The sequence below is a fragment of the Rhipicephalus sanguineus genome, chromosome 5 (genome assembly GCF_013339695.2).
Source record: "Rhipicephalus sanguineus isolate Rsan-2018 chromosome 5, BIME_Rsan_1.4, whole genome shotgun sequence".
Classification (NCBI taxonomy): Eukaryota; Metazoa; Arthropoda; class Arachnida; order Ixodida; family Ixodidae; genus Rhipicephalus; species Rhipicephalus sanguineus.
In genome coordinates, this window is record NC_051180.1 from 193,527,091 (window position 1) to 193,547,140 (window position 20,050).

General features: G+C 52.4%; 2 protein-coding genes across 2 annotated transcripts; both read right to left on the minus strand.

Annotated features, from left to right (window-relative positions):
* Positions 1-2,528: 2,528 nt before the first annotated feature.
* Positions 2,529-4,520, minus strand: LOC119395156 (uncharacterized). The gene has a single exon (XM_037662443.1). The coding sequence runs from the start codon at positions 4,518-4,520 to the stop codon at positions 2,529-2,531; it is 1,992 nt and encodes a 663-aa protein (XP_037518371.1).
* A 189-nt stretch (positions 4,521-4,709) lies between these two features.
* Positions 4,710-14,060, minus strand: LOC119395157 (uncharacterized). The gene is made up of 2 exons (XM_037662444.1): positions 14,012-14,060; positions 4,710-5,866 (listed from the first exon to the last, which is right to left on the minus strand). Exons 1-2 carry the CDS (start codon positions 14,058-14,060, stop codon positions 4,710-4,712), a joined length of 1,206 nt encoding a protein of 401 aa, XP_037518372.1.
* Between the last annotated feature and the right edge of the window lie 5,990 nt (positions 14,061-20,050).

Below are 20,050 nucleotides of genomic sequence, written 5' to 3' on the forward strand. Positions count from 1 at the left end.
CCATGAGGCGATGCGAAGCCGGAGCACGTGCACGATCGCGTTCCGTTGGCGTTCCTTGGGCATGCTACCGACCTCGCGTCGTGGAACGCGAAGAGGAACGCTACGCGCGTCTTGTCTTCCCTCTAGACTGGCCGTTAATTCTCACAGGGCGAGCGGGGAACGCAGTCGGCAGGCGTGCGAGAGGGGGCAGCGTAGGAGAGGAGAGAGAGGAGAAGGGGACGCGCGTGCGCTGGTGCTCATCGCGGCGTTGCGCAGGAGAGAATTTCGGCATGTCTAGCCCGCGTTTCAGAGGAAGAGTGGAAAGGGGAGAGGGGAAGTGGAGAGGGTATGCGCAGTAAGGGTGGTCACGCCGCACACCACCACCACCGGATTGAACTCCGCCATAAGATACTTCGCATCTAATAAGGAAGAGCTTGAGCGAAGCTCCTGAAGCAATCATGGTTACACCGTGAAATCTTCAGTGGTTTCGCCCAGCAGTAATCAAAGCGATAGCCCAGTACATCATCAAAGACGTGAGAAACACTGTATATATTTATACAAGAAATTTTATTAATTGTAAGTGGTAGCTAGACGTGGCTTCCGTTCCCCCTTCATTATAACGGCTTTATGGTCGGTGAAGTGATGGATCGGTAATGGGTCGTAGTGGGATGTTTGCAAAGACGAAGTAGTGGGCAGTTTGCAAAGGATCGGTGATGGGTCGTAGTGGGATGTTTGCAAAGACGAAGTAGTGGGCAGTTTGGAAAGGTGGTTACGCCGGACAACGGAGACGTGACACGGTTAGACTAAGAGGAGCTTCGCCCCTAAAAGAGAAAGCGTAAAATTCCCCTCACATACAGGCAAAAGTAAAGTTATCTTTACCCCCCATAATCCCAAGGCGCTGAGCCGCGCCCCTATCGTGGAAAGCAGAAAACAGCGGCTCTGAAAGAAGTAGATACTTCTTTTCCGAACCACTGTAGACCTTTTCACAGGAAAGAAGAAACATTTCCATTTTGGCCTGGGCACGGGAGTGCAAAGGCTGACGTCACAGCGTCGGCAATGCATTTTTGGGGGCTCATGCCTATTTAATTCTGTGACAATGCAAACCGTCTGTCGCTCAGGCCCCTCTGCAGAAAGAAATTGCGCCGCGGACAAACCGCACAGCCCTAAGTTCTCCTGGTGCTTCGCATCCTCTGCGATTAGCTCCGGTTCCTCAGATGAAAAAAAGGTGCTTCTCGTTGAATCAGCTATAGCAGGAGAGAAAGCATTTCAAAAAACCATGTGTGCTGTTGGGGTTTCGACGGCGCCCAATGCATCACACTGTCGACAAAGCAAATGTCATGCCGGAATGCAACATGGTGGCGGTATAGCGACGTGATGCGGGCGTACGAAGGGTGAAGTCGTTGCATCGACACTGCAATCCGGGAAAGCGCGGGAGGGTCACGCATATTTACAACAGCCCCGGAATGGATTATGGCAGCACACAGGGAGCCTTCGTTGAAAGCCTAAGCTTCGGTAATCTGCTTTTCCAGCAAAGGAACGTATCAGCTTTGTCATGTATCACTGCGCATGAACACCTTTCCGGAAGATGCCCCCTGGCTTGATAGACTTTAGAGCGCCCATGCATATGCAGACAATTCTAAAACGAAATTGTTTTCGTTTATAAGTAGCATTCACGCCACATATTTGTGCATGTGCGCTATCGCGATAACTTGCGGGAATCCATAACTCGCACGCTCTCTAATGCCTGTGTGAAAAGTCAGGTATGATATAGCAATTCAAGCTGTGCAAGGACTGCAGTGCCAAGTGCTTGAATAAAGCTATTAGTCAGTTTTGAACCTGCCTCCACAGGTTCAAATCCAGTGGGGGCATGTCCCCGCACTCAAGGTAACACCCTCCCTCCCTCACCTTCTTTCCCCTGGCGCCACCCGTGAGGCTAGAAACTCCTTTGACTGGTTAAAGGGTGCTCCCTTCCTAAACGAAACAAAATCTTCTGGAAGCCTGTGACTTCTGACACTCTATTTGTCGGTGCTTTGTCTGCGTAAACAGCACTGTCTGTTTTCGTTCAGCGTGTCTTCCGTCCTGAAGTGGTTCTCGAGGAGGTAAAGGCTGGCGCTCTATTCTGTAGCCCTCGCAAGAGAACGTCTCAGCGCCACTACTTTAGGATGCATCGTTCTCTCCCTCTTTCTGTGCTCCTATTCAAGGCCATGAAAAGCAATAAGATAAAAAGGTAAGGCTAACTCCGGCGATTTTTAGGCCATGTCAAAGTAATGGTGCTTTTATGTTCCTGAGGCGCTGCTGTCACGGGCCCGATAGCAGAAACACTCGGCAAATTGGAGAATAATTTTAAATAAGCAAAAAAGCGCAACACCGAAACCCAACCGAGCATACTGTCTTCGCGTGGCGTTATAAGTGGCGACAAAACCGGAAATCATGCAAGGCATGCCGGTCCCGCCAGCGCGTAGTATGAAAACTGCGAAAGCGGCGAAGAGCAGACGCTCAGTTGAGTGAGTAACAACTTTATTAGTCGAAGGGGTGAGGGGTAAGGGAGGTTAAGCCACGAAGGCTGCCAGGCTGGGCTTCTCGATGACTTCTTCCGCTCGTTTCAGGACCCGTGTCTGGATGTCTCTGTCGTTGCTGGAGAGAAGGGCCTCCCATTGTTCCTCGGTGGGGGGTGAGCAAAGGAGGTCGGCGGGCGGGGGATCTTCCGGGCAGCCCCAGAGGATGTGGTTCAACGAGGCAACGTTGCCGCACAGGCAGCAGCGTGGATCGATGGCACCTGGGTGCATGTATGAAAACACGAGGGGGCACGGGAAGGTGCGGGTCTGTAGGCGACGCCAGGCGATCTCGGACCGCTTGGGAAGGCTGCTGTGAGGATGTGAATAGAAATATCGCTCGAGGCGATAGTGCTGAGTGATGTCGTGGTAGGTGACCAGGGGCTCCGGCACCAGGGCGTCCGACTCTGAGTGGCCCACCGCTCGGTCGACGAATCCTCGAGCGCGTTGGTGAGCTGTCTCGTTGCCGGGGTGACCCGAGTGGGCGGGGACCCAGATCAGTTCTATGCGGCACTGCTCATCTTGCTGCAGTAGGGGCCGAAGTAGCCGTAAGGTGGTAGGCGAGACGAGACCTCGCGCGAAATTGGAGATGGCTTGTTTGGAGTCGCTGATTATGACGCTTGCGTCAGCCGAGGTCGCGGCCAAAGCAATGGCCACTTCCTCCGCCTCGACGGCGTAAGGCGTTCTGACGGTGCCAGCCGTGATGGTCGGCCCCAAAGGAGCTGAGGAGGGCGACACGGAAACGACTACGAAGGCGTCCCTGCGTGCATTGTATCGGGCCGCATCTACGTAGGCGACGGCCGGGTGGTCGGCGTACTTTGCTTGAAGCATGGCGGCACGGGCTTGGCGGCGAGCGTCGTGGTGGCCCGCCAGCATATTCTTAGGTAGCGGCTTGATGTAGAACGCCGCTCGAATAGCATGGGGTAATGAGACCAGATCCGGAGGGTGGGAGGAGGTGTCGTGGCCGATGGAGGAAAGGATGTGGCGACCGGTCGGCGAACGGTAAAGGCGTTGCACTTGAGCGGAGCGGTGAGCCTCAATCAACTCGTCGAGCGTGTTTTGTACACCCAAACGGAGAAGACGATCGGTGGACGTGTTGGGGGGAAGGCCGAGGGCAGTCTTGTATGCCCGGCGGATGAGGACGTCAATTTTATCGCGTTCCGATTTTAGGAGATGTGTATAAGGAAGGCCGTACGTGAGGCGGGAAACGACGAAAGCGTCGACAAGGCGAAGTAGATCGTGTTCTCGCATGCCCTCACGCCGCGCACGGACACGGGCGAGCATACGTGCGGTCTGTTGCACCGAGAGCGAGAGCTTGTCTATGGTGTGTGTATTATGGCGGTTGGACTGTAGGATCAGCCCGAGCACGCGGAGATGCGAAACGACGGGGACAGGAGTAGAGTTGGCATGAACCGTGATGGTGGGGTGGGGAGTTTTGTAGCGACGCCGGTCGGGAGGCCGCATGAGAAGAAGGGCCGATTTGGCCGCTGAGCAAGTAAGACCGGCCGCGTGCACGTGGGACGTGACGACGTCGGTTGCGCGTTGCAACGTCTGCTCGATATGGCCGTCAGAGCCCGACGTGACCCAGAGAGCAATATCGTCCGCGTACAGGGTGTGTTTAAGACCGGGGATACGGTCCAGCTTGCCAGGAAGCGAGCGGAGGACAAGATTGAATAGAAAAGGCGACAAGACGGCGCCCTGAGGGGTGCCACGAAGGCCAAGCTGGTACGTGGGAGACGGGAGGTCCCCTATGATGATTTCGGCCGTGCGGGCGGTGAGGAACGCGCGAATGTAGTTGTAGGTGCGGGTGCCGGGGTTGAGGGCTGCGAGTTCGGCAAGGATAGCCGAATGGGAGACGTGGTCGAACGCCTTGTGAAGGTCCAGGCTAAGGAGAGCCTTTGTGTCTGAAAATGTGGGTGGGTCGAGGAGATCATGGTGGAGTTGTAAGAGGACATCTTGCGTGGATAGGTGGGGGCGGAAACCAAGCATGGTGTGGGGAAGGAGATGGTGTGCGTCCGTGTACGTTTGCAAGCGAGCGAGAACGACATGTTCTAGAAGCTTGCCGACGCACGAGGTGAGTGAAATGGGCCTGAGATTCTCGATTGTGAGTTTCTTGCCCGGCTTGGGGATGAAAGCCACGCGAGCGTGTTTCCATGATTGGGGGAGGTTGCCGGAGCGTCAGCACTCGTTGAGGAACGAAGTGAGGGTAGCAACCGAAGGGGCGTCGAGGTTTCGGAGGAGCTTGTTGGGGATGCGATCTGGGCCGGGGGCGGAAGTGGTGCGGAGCTTCTGTAATGCCGCGTAGACCTCCGCTTCCGTGATATGGGCGTCCAGTACTGGGTTGGGGGCCCCAGAGTAGGACGCGAGAGGGGGAGGAGGTGTGCCAGGAGGCAGAAGCTGAAGGTATTTGGCGGACAGGTCTGCCATCAGCGACGGAGTGTCGCCGGGGTAAGCCCGGACCACTCGTTGTAACTGCTGCCGAGCGACCGACTTGGCGGAAGCAGGGTCGAGGAGGTGGCGGAGGAGATGCCAGGACTGTTTGCAGCCCAACTGACCAGAGAGACCCGAGCAGAGCTGCTCCCAGTGTTGGCGGGCGAGCGCGGTGGTGTGTTGCTCGATCGTACGATCGAGGTGCGCGATGCGGCGGCGTAAGCGACGGTTGTGACGTTGCTTCTGCCAACGGTTGCAAAGGCCGGTGCGGGCGGCCCACAGGTGGGCAAGACGGGCGTCAGTTGCCGGATGGTCCTCCGTGGTGGGGATCGAGGCGGTGACTGCGTCGAGGTCCGCTAGCAGCTGGTCGGTCCACGTCGAGAGGTCCTCGATGTTGGAAGTGGCGGAGTGCAACCGGCGTTCTCGGAAAGCGTCCCAGTCTGTATAGCGGGCCGTGTGTGGGCGCGGCTTGCTGGGGGAGGTGAGAACTTGAATGGTGAGGACACAGTGGTCACTGCCGAGGGACTGATGCGTGTTAGACCAGCGCGCGTCGCGCACGCTGCGGCAGAAGCTGAGGTCCGGGGTGGTATCGCGGCACACACTGTTGCCGATGCGCGTTGGTTGCGTGGGGTCGGTGAGCAGGGAAAGGTTGAGGTCGTGAGCGAGCTGCCACAGCCTCCTTCCGGGGCCATCTGCCTTCGAGTAACCCCAGTCCGGATGCTTGACGTTGAAGTCGCCGAGAATAAGAAGGGGTGATTTGGCTGCTTTCGCTGCAGCGGCACGGAGCAAGGCTAGGAGAGACGCATCTTCAGTGGAGCGAGGGGGGTTGTACACGTTGAGAATAAACAGAGAGGGCTGTTCACGTTGCTGAGGTAGTATCTCGAGAAAGACGTGATGGACTGCAGCTGCGATTTTGACGCATTTGGAGGCCAACTTTAATGGCCATTCCTCTTCGATGAAGTGGAACACACTTGTTTAGCTCTTTGCTTGCCTGGTTGCGCATTCCACCGCCAGATGGCACCACCTGTCCAGGTAGCTCAAGTTTGTGGGGCCGTGATCGGGTAAAATTCTATCGCTGAGAAGTTCGCGGACTAACTAAAGCTTCTTAATATTGCTATGGGAAGAGTGCATAAGTTTGGCAATAGCGGCGTTCAACATCGCGTTTGTACGGCCGAAGGAATTTAATATAAGCCAAGTATGAGCCAGCTTTCGCACCATTAGGTTACGTTGTTTCGCACGATAAGCTGCTCACCGTATACCGATAGGCCCGGTCACGGTGCACCCTGTATTGCTACGGAAAGTGTTTCCGTGGTGTTCACGCATGTGCATTCTTTAGCCGATACGGTATTACCGTATTTTCCGTGCGGTAAACCGCCATCAGGGTAATCGTTAGGTGCGAGTGTTTCGTGACTGCCAACGGGGAATCGTGTGCAGCCCACAACGCGACACCACTTGCCACCCATCGCACGCATTACCACAAGGAACTGAAATTCACACGCCCAGCCAACTAACCGCTCGCCAAACACTCGCGATTGTTGCCTTGCGGATAGCAGATGCACTAGGGGCCCATCGGTTCCGTCACTTCCGCTTAACAAAAATGACGTCACGCACACAATGTTGCCAATAATTCTGGGAAGCGATGTGGGGAGAGTCGGGGCAATCAATAAAATTCATTTGCAATGAATCTGCATATGTCTCCAGCTTGTAATTTGGCATAAATAATGGGAACGTGAAAAGGAACGCACCCAGCGAATTTTATTGAGATCCATGGATCTCGAAAAATCGCCGGAGTTGGCCTTTAAGCCGGATTTTAACCATGGACTTACCCACTTTATCTCCGCTTCCCAAGAAGCGTATATATTTGTGCACATACGAAATAAACGCTCATGTTGTTAGCCAGCGCCAAGTCCTGTCGTCTCTCTTGTCTCGTGTATCTGCGCTGTTCCCTGCTATGAAGCCAAGCCAACGAGCTCAAATTGACACCCTTTTACCCAGGGACGTAGCCATAAACATTTTTTTCTGGGGAGTCTGATCTCCCTTATCTACGTTCTTGCGTGTGTTTGTATGGATGCGCATATACATACACATACAAAATGTAATAATTTAGGGGTGGTGAGGGGTTGAACATCTCAAACCTCCTACTAGCTTCGCCACTGAACTCATCGCTTGGAATGCTCGTTTTCTTCCGGTTCGGCCCATAAAACCTTGGTTCTTCCCACACAATGACTGTAGGGGAAATCGGAAAGGGAAATCGTGGCCCACGGTTTTGTTGCTGAAAGGTTGCGATCTAGAAGCTCTACCAACTCGTCGGGTGCGTCAGCCTCCAAGCATACGGCGAGCTTTCATGGGCAGACGCCGGGGCGAATCCTAACGATTTAAAAAGAAAATAAAAATTTAAGTATATATTATATATGCTTTCCTTCTTTCTTATATATATATTGTAGTGAAGAGTACGAGACGACGACGAAGCAGCCAAGAAAGCAAGCCACATCGTGAGTGGTAGCCACGCGACCCGAGCTTGCGCTTGCTTGGATTTTGGACCCTCGACGTTCCTCGACGTTCCTCATCGTTCCTTCACGTTTGTACGTGAATAAACCACGTGACATTTGGTGGAGGTGCGTGGGTTTCCCCTACGACCCTGGATCTTCGCTCCCGTAAGCTTCCCCCCCTTCGTGATACCAACATGGCCACCGAGACTCCTTCCCAGCCTGGCCCTTCGGCTGTCCACGTCACTTGTGGCGCCGTGTATCCTCAGCGGGACCCCCCCATCTTCTCGGGCTCCGGTGAATCGGACGTGGACGAGTGGCTGTCGAGGTATGACAAAGTCGGCGCCAGCAACAGATGGGACGATTCAATGAAGCTTGGGTATGTGCAATTCTACCTTGCCGACATAGCCCAACTGTGGTATCACAACCACGAGGCCGAGCTTCCATCTTGGTCAGCTTTCAAGACTGCTATCAAGGACGTCTTTGGACGGCCTGCGGCTCGCAAGCTTCTCGCCGAGCAGCGCTTGCGTCAGCGTGCACAACAACCGGGTGAGACCTACACGGGTTACATCGAGGATGTCCTCCATCTGTGCACCCGCGTCGACCCCGCTATGCCTGAGGAGGTCAAAATCAACCACATCTTGAAGGGCATCGAGGACGGCGCCTTCCAGCTGCTGCTCGCGCGGAATCCCACCACAGTCGCTGCGCTAGTTTCCCTCTGTCAGAGTTTCGACGAATTGCGCAGGCAGCGCGCGATCGCCCGTCAGGCCCTCCCGACCCCCGACACGCTCTCCAGCTTGCAGCTAGCTGTCCCTCCGGCCGCTCAGCCGACTCTCCAGCCCACGATCAAAGACTTCATCCGTGAAGAAGTCGCACGCCAGCTGTCCTTACTGCCGCTCACTCACGAGCCGGCGCATCCTCTGGCTCCGGGCATTCAACAAGCCATTCGGACGCAAGTTGCTGAGGCTCTCCCACCCTTGTTCCAACAACCGCCCGTCACTGCGCCGCTTACCTACGCCGCCGTTGCTGCGCGGCCCCCTCAACAGCCTATGCCCTCTGCTCCACCTCGACCACTGATGCCGTCCCATGCCTTGGCGACCACCGCGTATCACCAATCTATGCCTTACGCTCCACCTCGCCCACTTACGCCGCCCCGTGTCTTGCCAACATCCGCGTATGCTTCGTCGCCGCCCATCCCAAACCCCTCGGCTCCGTCTTTCCGCCGCTCCGACGCGTGGCGAACCCCGGACAATCGGCCCATCTGTTTCTCCTGTGGCCTCGCCGGCCACGTCGCTCGCCATTGTCGCCTGGTTCCTCCAACATTCGACGCCGTGGGCATGCCAGTTGCGTCGTCGTCCAGGTCGCCCCCAAACTACGCCCCTCCTCACTTCGACGCCGACGGCAGGCCGGTCGCGTCGTCGTCCCGGTCGCCACCGGAGTATGCCCGTGATCAACGACCCAACGACACCCACCGGTCACCGTCCCCTCGGCGACGCTCCCTGTCACCTATGCGTCGCCGACCTGCTGCGCAAGAGGGAAACTGATCGCTGCAGTTCCGGAGGCAAGAACTGCATGCGAAGCGAACTGCCCAAGGCCTCCGTCTTTTTCGCCGCAAAACGTTATCGACGTCAATGTTGAAGGGACCACGGCCCAAGCGCTGATTGATACCGGGGCCGCCGTTTCCGTAATCTGCGAGAGCCTCTGCCGCCAGTTAAAAAAAGTGACCACGTCGCTCTCAGGACTCATGCTCCGCACTGCGAACTCGCAGTTCATAGCACCTTCAGCCGTGTGCACCGCGCGCGTTAATATTCAAGGCGAACTTTACGTCATTGAGTTTTTCGTGCTGCCGTCCTGCTCTCACGACGTTATCCTCGGCTGGGACTTCCTTTCACGTCATCGCGCCATCATAGATTGCGCCCGAGCAGAAGTCGCCCTTACGCCGCTGCAATCTTCTGTTTCGGGGCCTACCATATCTGACGCATGTAAACTTGTCATTGCTGCCGACGCTGACGTAGCCCCAAACACGTCCACCCTTGTCGCCGTGACTTGTCCGGCCGCTCCTGACGGCGCTGTCCTGTTCGCCCCGTCAGAGCTGTTTCTCCGCCGCCACGCCCTACGACTGCCGTTTGCCGTACTCACCGTCGAATCCGGCGCTACCATCATGCCGATTGCCAACTTGCGCACCTCGCCCGTTCGTCTACTTCGCGGGGAATGTTTGGGAAGCATACATGCCGTTGACCTGCTTCGCTTTCTGGAGTTCGCAGAAGCCCCACTTCACCACCAGCTGAATGCCATGACAGCCCCTGTTGCGGCACCTCCGAAGTCAGACATTTTTCACACTTCTGTGTCCCCGGATCTATCATTGGACCATCGACGCGAACTATTGGCCCTTCTGGAAGAGTTCCGCTCATCCTTCGACTGCGGTCAGCCATCTCTGGGTCGCACAACGAGCGTCACGCACCACATCGACACCGGTGGTCATGCCCCTTTACGCCAACGACCATATCGCGTTTCGGCGGAAGAGCGCCGTGTTATCAATGAACAAGTCGATGATATGCTCACGCGCGGAGTCATTCAGCCATCTGAGAGCCCCTGGTCGTCCCCTGTCGTGCTTGTGCGCAAAAAGGATGGCTCTATCAGATTCTGCGTCGACTACCGCCGCCTGAATAAGATAACTCGGAAGGATGTATACCCATTGCCACGCATCGACGATGCCCTCGATTGCTTGCAAGGAGCAGAATATTTCTCGTCCTTGGATTTACGATCGGGCTATTGGCAAGTTCCACTCGCTGACCCTGACCGCCCGAAGACTGCGTTCGTTACTCCCGATGAGCTTTATGAGTTCAAGGTGATGCCCTTCGGACTCTGCAACGCCCCAGCTACCTTCGAACGAATGATGGATAACATCCTTCGTGGCCACAAGTGGAATACCTGCCTGTGCTACCTTGACGACATTGTTGTATTTTCCCGCGATTTTCCGACTCATCTTGTTCGTCTTCGCGCTATTCTCACGTGCCTCGCCTCTGCTGGCCTTCAACTTAACATCAAGAAGTGCCATTTTGCTGCGCGCCAACTCACCATACTAGGTCACGTCGTCTGCAAGGAAGGCGTTCTTCCGGATCCCGCTAAACTTCGTGCCGTGGCCGAGTACCCCAAGCCCAATTCCATCAAGACGCTCCGAAGCTTTATTGGGCTGGTCTCATATTTTCGTCGATTTGTGCGCGACTTCGCTTCTATCATCGCACCTCTTACCAACCTACTGACAGCCTCTAACGGCCTGTCGGCTTGGTCACCAGAGTGCGATGAAGCTTTCATGACGCTGCGGCGCTTATTAACGTCACCTCCGATACTCCGTCACTTTGACCCTAATGCGCCTACGGAGGTCCATACTGACGCCAGCGGTGTCGGTCTTGGTGCTGTACTGGCTCAACGGAAACCAGGATACGACGAGTACGTTGTTGCTTACGCGAGTCGAACCCTGAAGAAAGCGGAGTGCAACTACTCAGTCACTGAAAAAGAGTGCCTCGCCATAATCTGGGCTTTGACCAAGTTCCGTCCGTACCTTTATGGCCGCCCCTTCGAAGTAGTCACGGACCATCACGCGCTCTGTTGGCTCTCATCTCTGAAAGATCCTTCAGGCCGCCTCGGTCGTTGGGCGCTTCGGCTGCAGGAATACGACATTCGTGTTGTGTACAGATCCGGCCGGAAGCACTCGGACGCTGATGCGCTATCCCGCTCACCGTTACCGCCTGACACAGCTTCGCCGTCAGCCACGTCAGCTGTCTTGACGCCCCTTGACTTCGCAGACATGCCGTCGGCGCAACGCAAGGATGCGTGGATCTCCGAACTCGTCGACTTTCTGACTGGTTCATTGGTTCGTCCAGCGTCAAGAACTCTCCGTCGTCAAGCCACGCATTTCGCACTCCGCGACGGCCTCCTCTATCGGCGTAATTACGCACCTGACGGTCGGAGGTGGTTGCTAGTGATCCCGCGCCACATGCGCCCAGAAGTCTGCACTGCTTTTCACAACGACCTGCAAAGCGCTCACGCTGGCGCTCTGAAGACTTACAACCGCTTGCGTCAGCGATACTACTGGCGCGGCATGTACACGTTCGTGCGCAAGTACGTACGTGCTTGTACTGCTTGTCAGCAGCGTAAAGCTCCACCTACACGCCCAGCCGGTCCACTTCAGCCTCTACCTTGTCCGGGACGTCCATTCGACCGCGTCGGCATCGACTTATATGGCCCGCTTCCCCCGACTTCCTCTGGGAATCGGTGGATCATTGTTGGCGTGGACCACCTCACCCGTTACGCAGAGACTGCAGCACTTCCAACGGCTACCGCAAGAGAGGTTGCGTTTTTTATCTTACGCAACTTTGTCCTTCGCCACGGTGCTCCCCGTGAACTTTTGAGCGACAGAGGGCGTGTTTTCCTGTCTGACGCTATTCAGGCCTTGCTCGTCCAGTGCAACATCGTTCATCGAATGACCACCGCATATCATCCGCAGACGAATGGCCTCACGGAACGATTTAATCGCACACTCGGTGATATGTTGACAATGTACACGGCATCAGACCAGACCAACTGGGACACCGTCCTGCCGTTCGTCACGTACGCGTACAACACCGCAACGCACGCGACCACCGGTTTCTCACCGTTCTTTCTTTTATACGGACGCGACCCGTCCTGCACGCTGGACACTATGCTTCCCTATACGCCGGACTCGTCTGAATATACTGCGATTTCTGACGTTGCCAGATACGCCGAAGATTGCAGACAATTAGCCCGTTCGCTGACCACCGAGGACCAAGGCCACCAAAAGCTACGGCACGACACCGACCGACCTCTCTCTACTTTCACGACTGGTGACCTCGTTTGGCTCTGGATCCCATCGAGCACTCCTGGCCTTTCCTCGAAATTGCGTGCCCGATATCAGGGGCCCTACCGCATTCTTTCTCGCACGTCTCCTGTCAATTATGAGGTTGAGCCTCTGACAGCATCCCACGATTTACGTCGTCGTGGTCGGGAAATCGTCCATGTCAGCCGCCTGAAGCCCTATTACGACCCCGCTATACTGACAACGCCTTAGGTCGCCAGGATGGCTCCGCTATTCACCAGGGGCCAATGTAGTGAAGAGTACGAGACGACGACGAAGCAGCCAAGAAAGCAAGCCACATCGTGAGTGGTAGCCACGCGACCCGAGCTTGCGCTTGCTTGGATTTTGGACCCTCGACGTTCCTCGACGTTCCTCATCGTTCCTTCACGTTTGTACGTGAATAAACCACGTGACAATATATTTTTTTTCTTTTTCAAACCTGTAACTCGTTCACAGATTGCCTTCTGTCAAAGTGCGCACCCCTAGGGGCGGGGGGGGGCACTTGCTGCAGGTCGCGACTATTTGAGAAAAACACCTATTTTAATTATTTATTTTCGGTAAAACACACCCCTCCATCAAAACTTGGAAGGGGGGTGGGTGCCCTAGACCCCCCCCCCCTGGCTACGGGCCTGCCCCTCCTCATTTTTCCCTGTGGATCGGTACTTTCCCAACGACATGTTCCCTGATCAGCGTGAGTATAGGATGGTGGATGACTATATGTCACGTCCCTGAAGTAATTTTTGAAAAAAACTTCGAGGTGCGGGTAGGGTGCCTAGTCGCGGCGTCTTCACTGGAAGGGGGAGTTGTCACGTGTGAACTCACTGTTGCTCACCAAATTAACATTTGCGTTTTTAGTCCCCAGACAAAGTACCCTTCTCGGAAGTGCTTGCTGCAAACACGTGCGCGGTACTTCGGTTCATTGCCCTTTCTAAACTTTAGGAACCATGCGTCCTGATGTTCGTTATCCTTGAGGTAAAACCGTAAATATGAAATTACATCCTGCTCCTTTTCATGCGTGGTGCATTAATTGTGGAACACAGCACCAGAGCACCATGCCGCCGAAAACATTGGTCACGCTTTCCAAGCTCTTATTCCTAGATGCCAGTGCACATGAACTGGTGGTGAAACGAGGCTGATTGAAGTGGGAAACATACAAAAAAAAACTCGCTCGGGCCGCCGGTTTCCTGTCGTCAGAGCAAGGTTCCGTGAAGCAAGGTGGTATCACGTGATCCCACTTAGCACGTCACAACGACTGCAGCGCCCGTGTCTCCAGTGGTGGGCTTCGTGTACAATAACGCTAAAGAGATGCAGAAGTAGAACTGTAGTGGCAAATTATCTTATTACGATCCCATTCATGACATTCTTACTGCGAACTGAGCTTTAACAAGGGAGAAAATATGGAAAAACTGAAGGATATGTACTAACGGCCGTTCATGTTTCTCGTAGTGATCATAAAGGCAGTACGGTCGGGATTTTGTCCAGAGCTATTCATCTTGATATCCTCCTCATTCGTTTTTATTTTGCTTCTGTATGCGAGCGCAATGGCAGCCAGGTGTAGTTTTACCACAGGGACGTTTCGAGCGAGCTTCGCAGCGATTCTGCGTCGGATTTCACCCATGTGCTGCCGTTGTCCCGCAGAGAACTATGGGGCTTCGATGATTTTGATCACATGGTACATTTATCCTCACTGGCTCCCTCCCTCCTGCTCTTCAGATGCGTGCCGCTTTCCACGGGCATGGCCCTGCTCTGCCACGACTCTCTTCACTGCATGGCGCTTCTGCTCGAGTTCTAAAGGAAATCGCCATAAATAAAAACGCAAAATGAAATACGCGTGTACATAAACAGTATTTGGCAATTGGACGCCTCGTATGCCGTCGACGAAAACGAGGCTTCGCTTTCCGTCGGTTGGAGCCAGGCTTCGTACGCAGAAAGAGCTGCTGCCGCCGCGGGAGCGCGGGGGATCATTGCAGATTCACTGAAATGCAATCCTGCTTCCACTGCCGGATCTTCCCTGCGATGTTCAAAGTCTGCAACCCCATCCATAGCGGCAGTCACGAAAGCCGCTGCCATGCAGCGGCCGTTTGTACACGTGGTAACGTATCATGGCGCCTTCTTTTTCGCTGAGAGCAATGAGATTCGTGACGACATCGCTTCAGCATCCAGTCTGGGGCGAGAGAAATTGGGTAAGATATAAATATTCGGCCTTTACTTACAAATATCACCACTAATCATTCATTTGTTCACACTCAACTGAAACTGCACGCATTCTTCAGTACCGCTGTTCATTCCAGCTGAACTTCATATTCCTAGTTAGTGTTCGTTTTTCCCTAACTAGCTGTGCGTATCAGACGCCCAAGCAGGGAGAGAAGGATCAAGAACATCGACCTCACTGTCAGCTTTAATAAGGCGGTAAGCTACAACCAGACTTCCTTTTCTGCTGATACAGCTCTATATTTTGCGTTTGACGTTTCAGTAAACGTCTTGGCTACATGAGGTGGCATCAGCGTCATCTGGTCGATATAGACTCCGGGTGAGGCAAAAAACACAAGAAATAGGCTGTAAGCGCCGTAGATTGGCAGTGTCTATTTTCCCAGCAGCCCAGAAATCTTCGGAAAATATTAAATGCGAAGCATTTCTTAGCGAACCCTGGGCATGCAACCACGACAGAAAAAAAGAAGAAAAAAAATCACAGCATATCCACGAGGTGAATGATGGTGAGGTGGGCGAAGCTCCGGAGGTTATGGGTGATATCGTTGATCCTCCGAGAAGTTCGCCCGATAAAATCATCATGCAAACACGTGAGGTATGGCGAAGATCTCGTTCCTGATGCCAGAAACCGCGGTGAGGTTATTATCGAACCAAAGTCGATCACACACGTCGCAACTGTGGCCAAACGAATGAGCGAGAAAGTCCCGCTCGAACCGCGCGTCGGCTCCTTGAATGTGAGACCGCTGGCGCCGCTTGGTCGCCGCTTCCCGCGCACGAGCACCATCAAGGTCTGCCAGGCGCCGCGCTCGCTTCGCCGCCGCTTCTCGGGCTCGCCTTTCGGGGTCCGCTGCTCGGAGTGTACGTTGCGCCGTGGCGTCATTGGCGCGCACCGTCGGGGGACCCGTCAGGCGCCGCGCTCGCTTCGCCCACCAACGATCCGACACGTACGGCGACCATCCAGGAGACTGAGAGAGGCACTCGTTCACCGCGCACCCAGGCACAGCCCGCGCAGCAGCCAGTCGGAGAAGATGGATGGATGGATGGATGCTATGAGCGTCCCCTTTATAACGGGGCGGTGACAAGTGTGCCACCAGGCTCGACAAAAAAAAAAAAACCCTTTGCTCTTATTTTTGTTAGTGTTGGCCTAGTGTCTGTACTTCAATTAAAACTATCTTACTCCAGAAAAAGAAACAAGTTTTCAGCTCCGTTCTCTGCCCTTTACGGCAGAGTGTCCTTTTTCTTCAATATTTATTTTTGTCCATTCTCTCTCATTTTCTGCCACGAATACTCTAACCGTCTCTTACTTATTTCAATCGCGGGTGTGTTCAGCTTTCCATTGTCTCTAAAACCCAAGGCGTGATGTAGGCTCGTGCCCAAACGTACACCTGGGTGGATGTCTCCACATTCAATCAGAACATGCTCCGCCGTTTTTTCCTTGGCTGTGTTCCGATTCTGGACAGCATCGTAGACAGTCTACGCTGACAGCTTAGAAGACAGCATCGAGGTCATGTTGTCCGACAAATGGAACGCGTCTAGAAGACGTCGACGCGACGTGATGCCACCTCGCGTCGAGAAGAGAAAGCTAAGAAAAACAAACGCAAATGTTTCTTCTTTAGCCTCTTCGTGTTCAGACCTATGAAAAAATTAACGTAGATTACATTGAGCGCCTGGAAAAGTGCCTAATGGTGTACAGACGACCATACCGGCGAGATCCGAGCTACGCGAGTATTGCGCTGAGCCGCCATATTGTTTGGAGAACATAGTAGCCTGCATCGTTTTTGACTTTCTCGAAGCTGTCTATTTTGCCGGCTACGTGAGAATTGGAATGGGACTTAAGATGGCCGCTGTCCACTTAGCTGTCTATTTAGCCGTCTACGGTGAGTATTGGAACACACCCCTTATCTTCCCCGCACCACGGGCATAGTTCTTCTTTACTCAAGAGGATGGATGGATGGATGGATGGATGCTATGAGCGTCCCCTTTATAACGGGGCGGTGACATGTCTGCCACCAGGCTCGAAAAAGAAAAAAAAAGAGAAAAACTTCCTTGTTTCAAGTTGGCTTAATGCCTTATCTAGATTGATTAAGTCTATGTTATTATACCAAAAAATATAAATTCACGGTCTATCTCTCTGCCTCTTAAGGCAGAATGACCTTATTTTTCCCCATTATTTATTTTTGTACTTTATCTCTACTTTTCTGCCACCGATACTCTAACCGTCTCTTACTTATTTCTATCGCGGACATGTTCAGCTTTCCATTGTTGTCCCTAAAACCCAAGGCTTTCTGTAGACTCGTGCCCACACGTATACCTGGGTGAATATCACCACATTCAATCAGTACATGTTCCATCGTTTCCTTAGTTCCCCCGCAGCATGTACATTGTTCTTCTTCGTTACTGAATCTCGCTTTATAACTACGCGTTCTAAGGCAGCCCGATCTTGCTTCAAACAGTAAAGCGCTTCCCCTTGAATTATCATAAAACCTTTCCATCCTTATTTTGTTTTTTCCCTTTCGGTAGTTACTCAGAGCCGGCTTCTTTTCCATCGCTGCCATCCAATTAGTCCTCTCCGCCTCTCTGACCTTCCGCTTAATGCTCCTTGTTGCCATATCGCCCGCACTGCTAGACGTATAATTACTGGTGAGCCTCCTAGTTCTTTTTCTCCACTGCGTATCAATGCCTTTTCGATACAAATACCTGAAAACCTTCTCTGCCCATCTACTCTTCTTCATTTTCCTCAGCCTCTCTTCGATTGTCATTTCGCTCTGAGCTTCCCTCACTTCCAAGCCTGTCCATCCCTTATCACCCTTTACAGCTTCATTTGTCGTCTTCCCGTGAGCGCCCAACGCGAGACGGCCCACCGTCCTTTGATTTACATCCATTCCTGATTGTACCTCTGACTTCATGCACACCACTGAGTTCCCAAATGTAAGCCCCGGTACCGTCACACCCTTCCACAGCCCTCGAAGCACCTCGTACCTATTGTATCCCCATAAAGCTCTGTGCTTCATAATTGCAGCATTCCTCTTTCCCTTTGCTACAGAGGCATTCTCTTGTACCTCCATATATCTATCCCCCTCATTTACCCATACTCCGAGGTACTTGTACTCGCTTACCCTCGGTATTTTTTGGCCCTGTATTAAGAGCGCATGGTCTTCGTTATCATTGAATACCTTCAATCCACATTTTGTTGCACTAAATCCTAGTCCTAGAGCCTCACATTCCCTTCCGCATATATCTGCCAGTCGCTGTATATCACCTTGACTGTCCTCAAATAAGACAATATCATCAGCATAAAATAGACCTGGAAGCTTCTGCTCAACCATCGTACCGACCTGTTTGTGTGCCAAATTAAATCCAATGTTGCTACCGTCTAGCGATTTTTCCATCCTCACCATGTACAGCATGAATAACAGCGGGGACAAAGGACATCCCTGTCTCAGCCCCTTGCTAATTTCAACGCTGTCCTTGCTACTTATTCCTTCCCATTCTATACAAACTGTATTTTCTCGGTATATTTCCCTCAAAAGCTGTATACAGTCGTCACCTATGCCCACTTCTGTCAGTATATCCCACAAAATTTCCTGATTAACGTTGTCATACGTCCCGGTACTATTTAAATAAGCTACGTGTAAGGGCCTTTTTTCTATTTTCGATATTTCTATACACTGGGTAAGAACAAACAGATTATCGTCTAACCGCCTGTCGATTCGAAATCCATTCTGAAGTTCTCCCAAAATATCACTTTGTTCTACCCACGCTTCTATTTTTAATTTTACTGCCTGCATCGCCAACCTGTATAGCACCGATGTAATGGTTAGCGGTCTATACGAGCGAATGTTATCCTTTTCTCCCCTGCCTTTATAGATTAAGCTCATTCTACTTTTTCGCCAACTGTCTGGTATTTCCCTCTCCTGTAAGCACTTTTCTACGGCTTTCAGCAGTGCTTCTTTGGTGTTATGTCCGAGTTCGTTAATGAGGCTGACGGGAACCCCATCTAAGCCCGAAGTAGTGCGCTTAGGAATTTTTCCTTCTGAAATCGATAGTTGGACGGAAACCCGTCTGGTCAGGAACAGACATGAAGACAATTAAAACAAAACTCTGACCATGATTAAAAGCAAATAAAAGCACGACGTTTCGGCCCCCGTACGGGAGCCTTGTTCACAAGTGAAAAATGACTGTGTCATTTTTCACACAGTCATTTTTCACTTGTGAACAAGGCTCCCGTACGGGGGCCGAAACGTCGTGCTTTTATTTGCTTTTAATCATGGCCAGAGTGTTGTTTTAATTGTCTTCAATTTTTCCTTCTGCCTTCTTCCAATTGAATTGAAATTCTCTAGTACTACATCTTCGTCAGTTGCACTCCTTTGCGTACTTTTACTCACCGGGGGAATCCCCTGGGTGACCTTTTTAAACGAATCGGCTGTTATCTTTCGGATGTAACCTAGCGCTTCATGCCCTTCCAATTGATTTCCTCCTTCACCTATCAAACGTTGTTGCATTATGACAGACTTCCTACCTAGCGCTTTTAGGTGGCTCCAAAATATCCTAGGCGCGGACTTCTTCTTTTCGCGAATCTCTGTCATCCAGCGTTCACTTTCACTTTAATTTTTGCCTCGACTAATTTCTGCACAATGGATTTTTGCTCTAAATATGTTTCCCATATTTGGTTGACTTCGCCCTGTGGCCGCTTCTCCTTTTTTGCCTGTCTGTGCTCCCGTGATGCCTCACGTCGCTTCTCGATCGCCTCCCGGATTTCTTTGTTCCACCAACTTTTTGGCTTTCTCTTTCCTTTCCAACAAATAGTTTTCTTCTCTTTTTCCATTTCTTTCGCGATTACATGTAGCAGCTCACTATACTTCCAGTCTTTGCCTGGTAGTTCGTCTACTTTTTCCTCGACTCTTGCCGCTATATTTGTTATTTGTTTGTCATTTAGATACAAGCTGCCAAACTTTGATTCTATGTTCTTATTTTCAGTTTTATACCCCATTTGTAATATTATGCATTTATGATCACTACCCAAGCTGTTAATGCCTTTCTCGTCTATTCTCATCTCTCTAAGTGTGTCATATATTCCTTCTGTCATGAGACAATAATCAATGCTCGATTGCCTGTTTCCGACTTCCCACGTGATCTGCCCTTCACACTTAGGCCCCACGTTAACTATCTCAAGACTATGTTGCTCGTAGAGATCTAGCAATAACTTGCCATTGGTGTCTGAATATCCGTCAAAGTCATCAATGTGAGCGTTCATGTCCCCTAAAAGGATTATTTCGGCATCATGACCAAATTCTTTAATATCGGTGCTTATGCATTTCACTATCTCCAGATTCTTTTCTCAGCAGTTATTCCCCGTCCACAAGTAAGCTACACCTAGCCACGTTTTCTTTCCACCTACTGTGCCCGAAACCCAGAGGTGCTCTGAACACGTCTGTTTCACTCTATCCCATTTTGTTCTGCTATGAATTCGCATTCCAACACCCCCACCTCTCCTTTCTGATGTGATCCTGTTACATCCT

Excerpts from the sequence above, each read along its gene's own strand:
- LOC119395157 (XM_037662444.1), bottom strand. The coding sequence starts at position 14,060 with ATGCCCGTGGAAAGCGGCACGCATCTGAAGAGCAGGAGGGAGGGAGCC. Across the intron at positions 5,867-14,011 it reads GAGCAGGAGGGAGGGAGCCA|CTGCAGTCCATCACGTCTTT; the intron begins GTGAGGATAAAT and ends TCAAAATCGCAG.
- LOC119395156 (XM_037662443.1), bottom strand. The coding sequence starts at position 4,520 with ATGCTTGGTTTCCGCCCCCACCTATCCACGCAAGATGTCCTCTTACAA.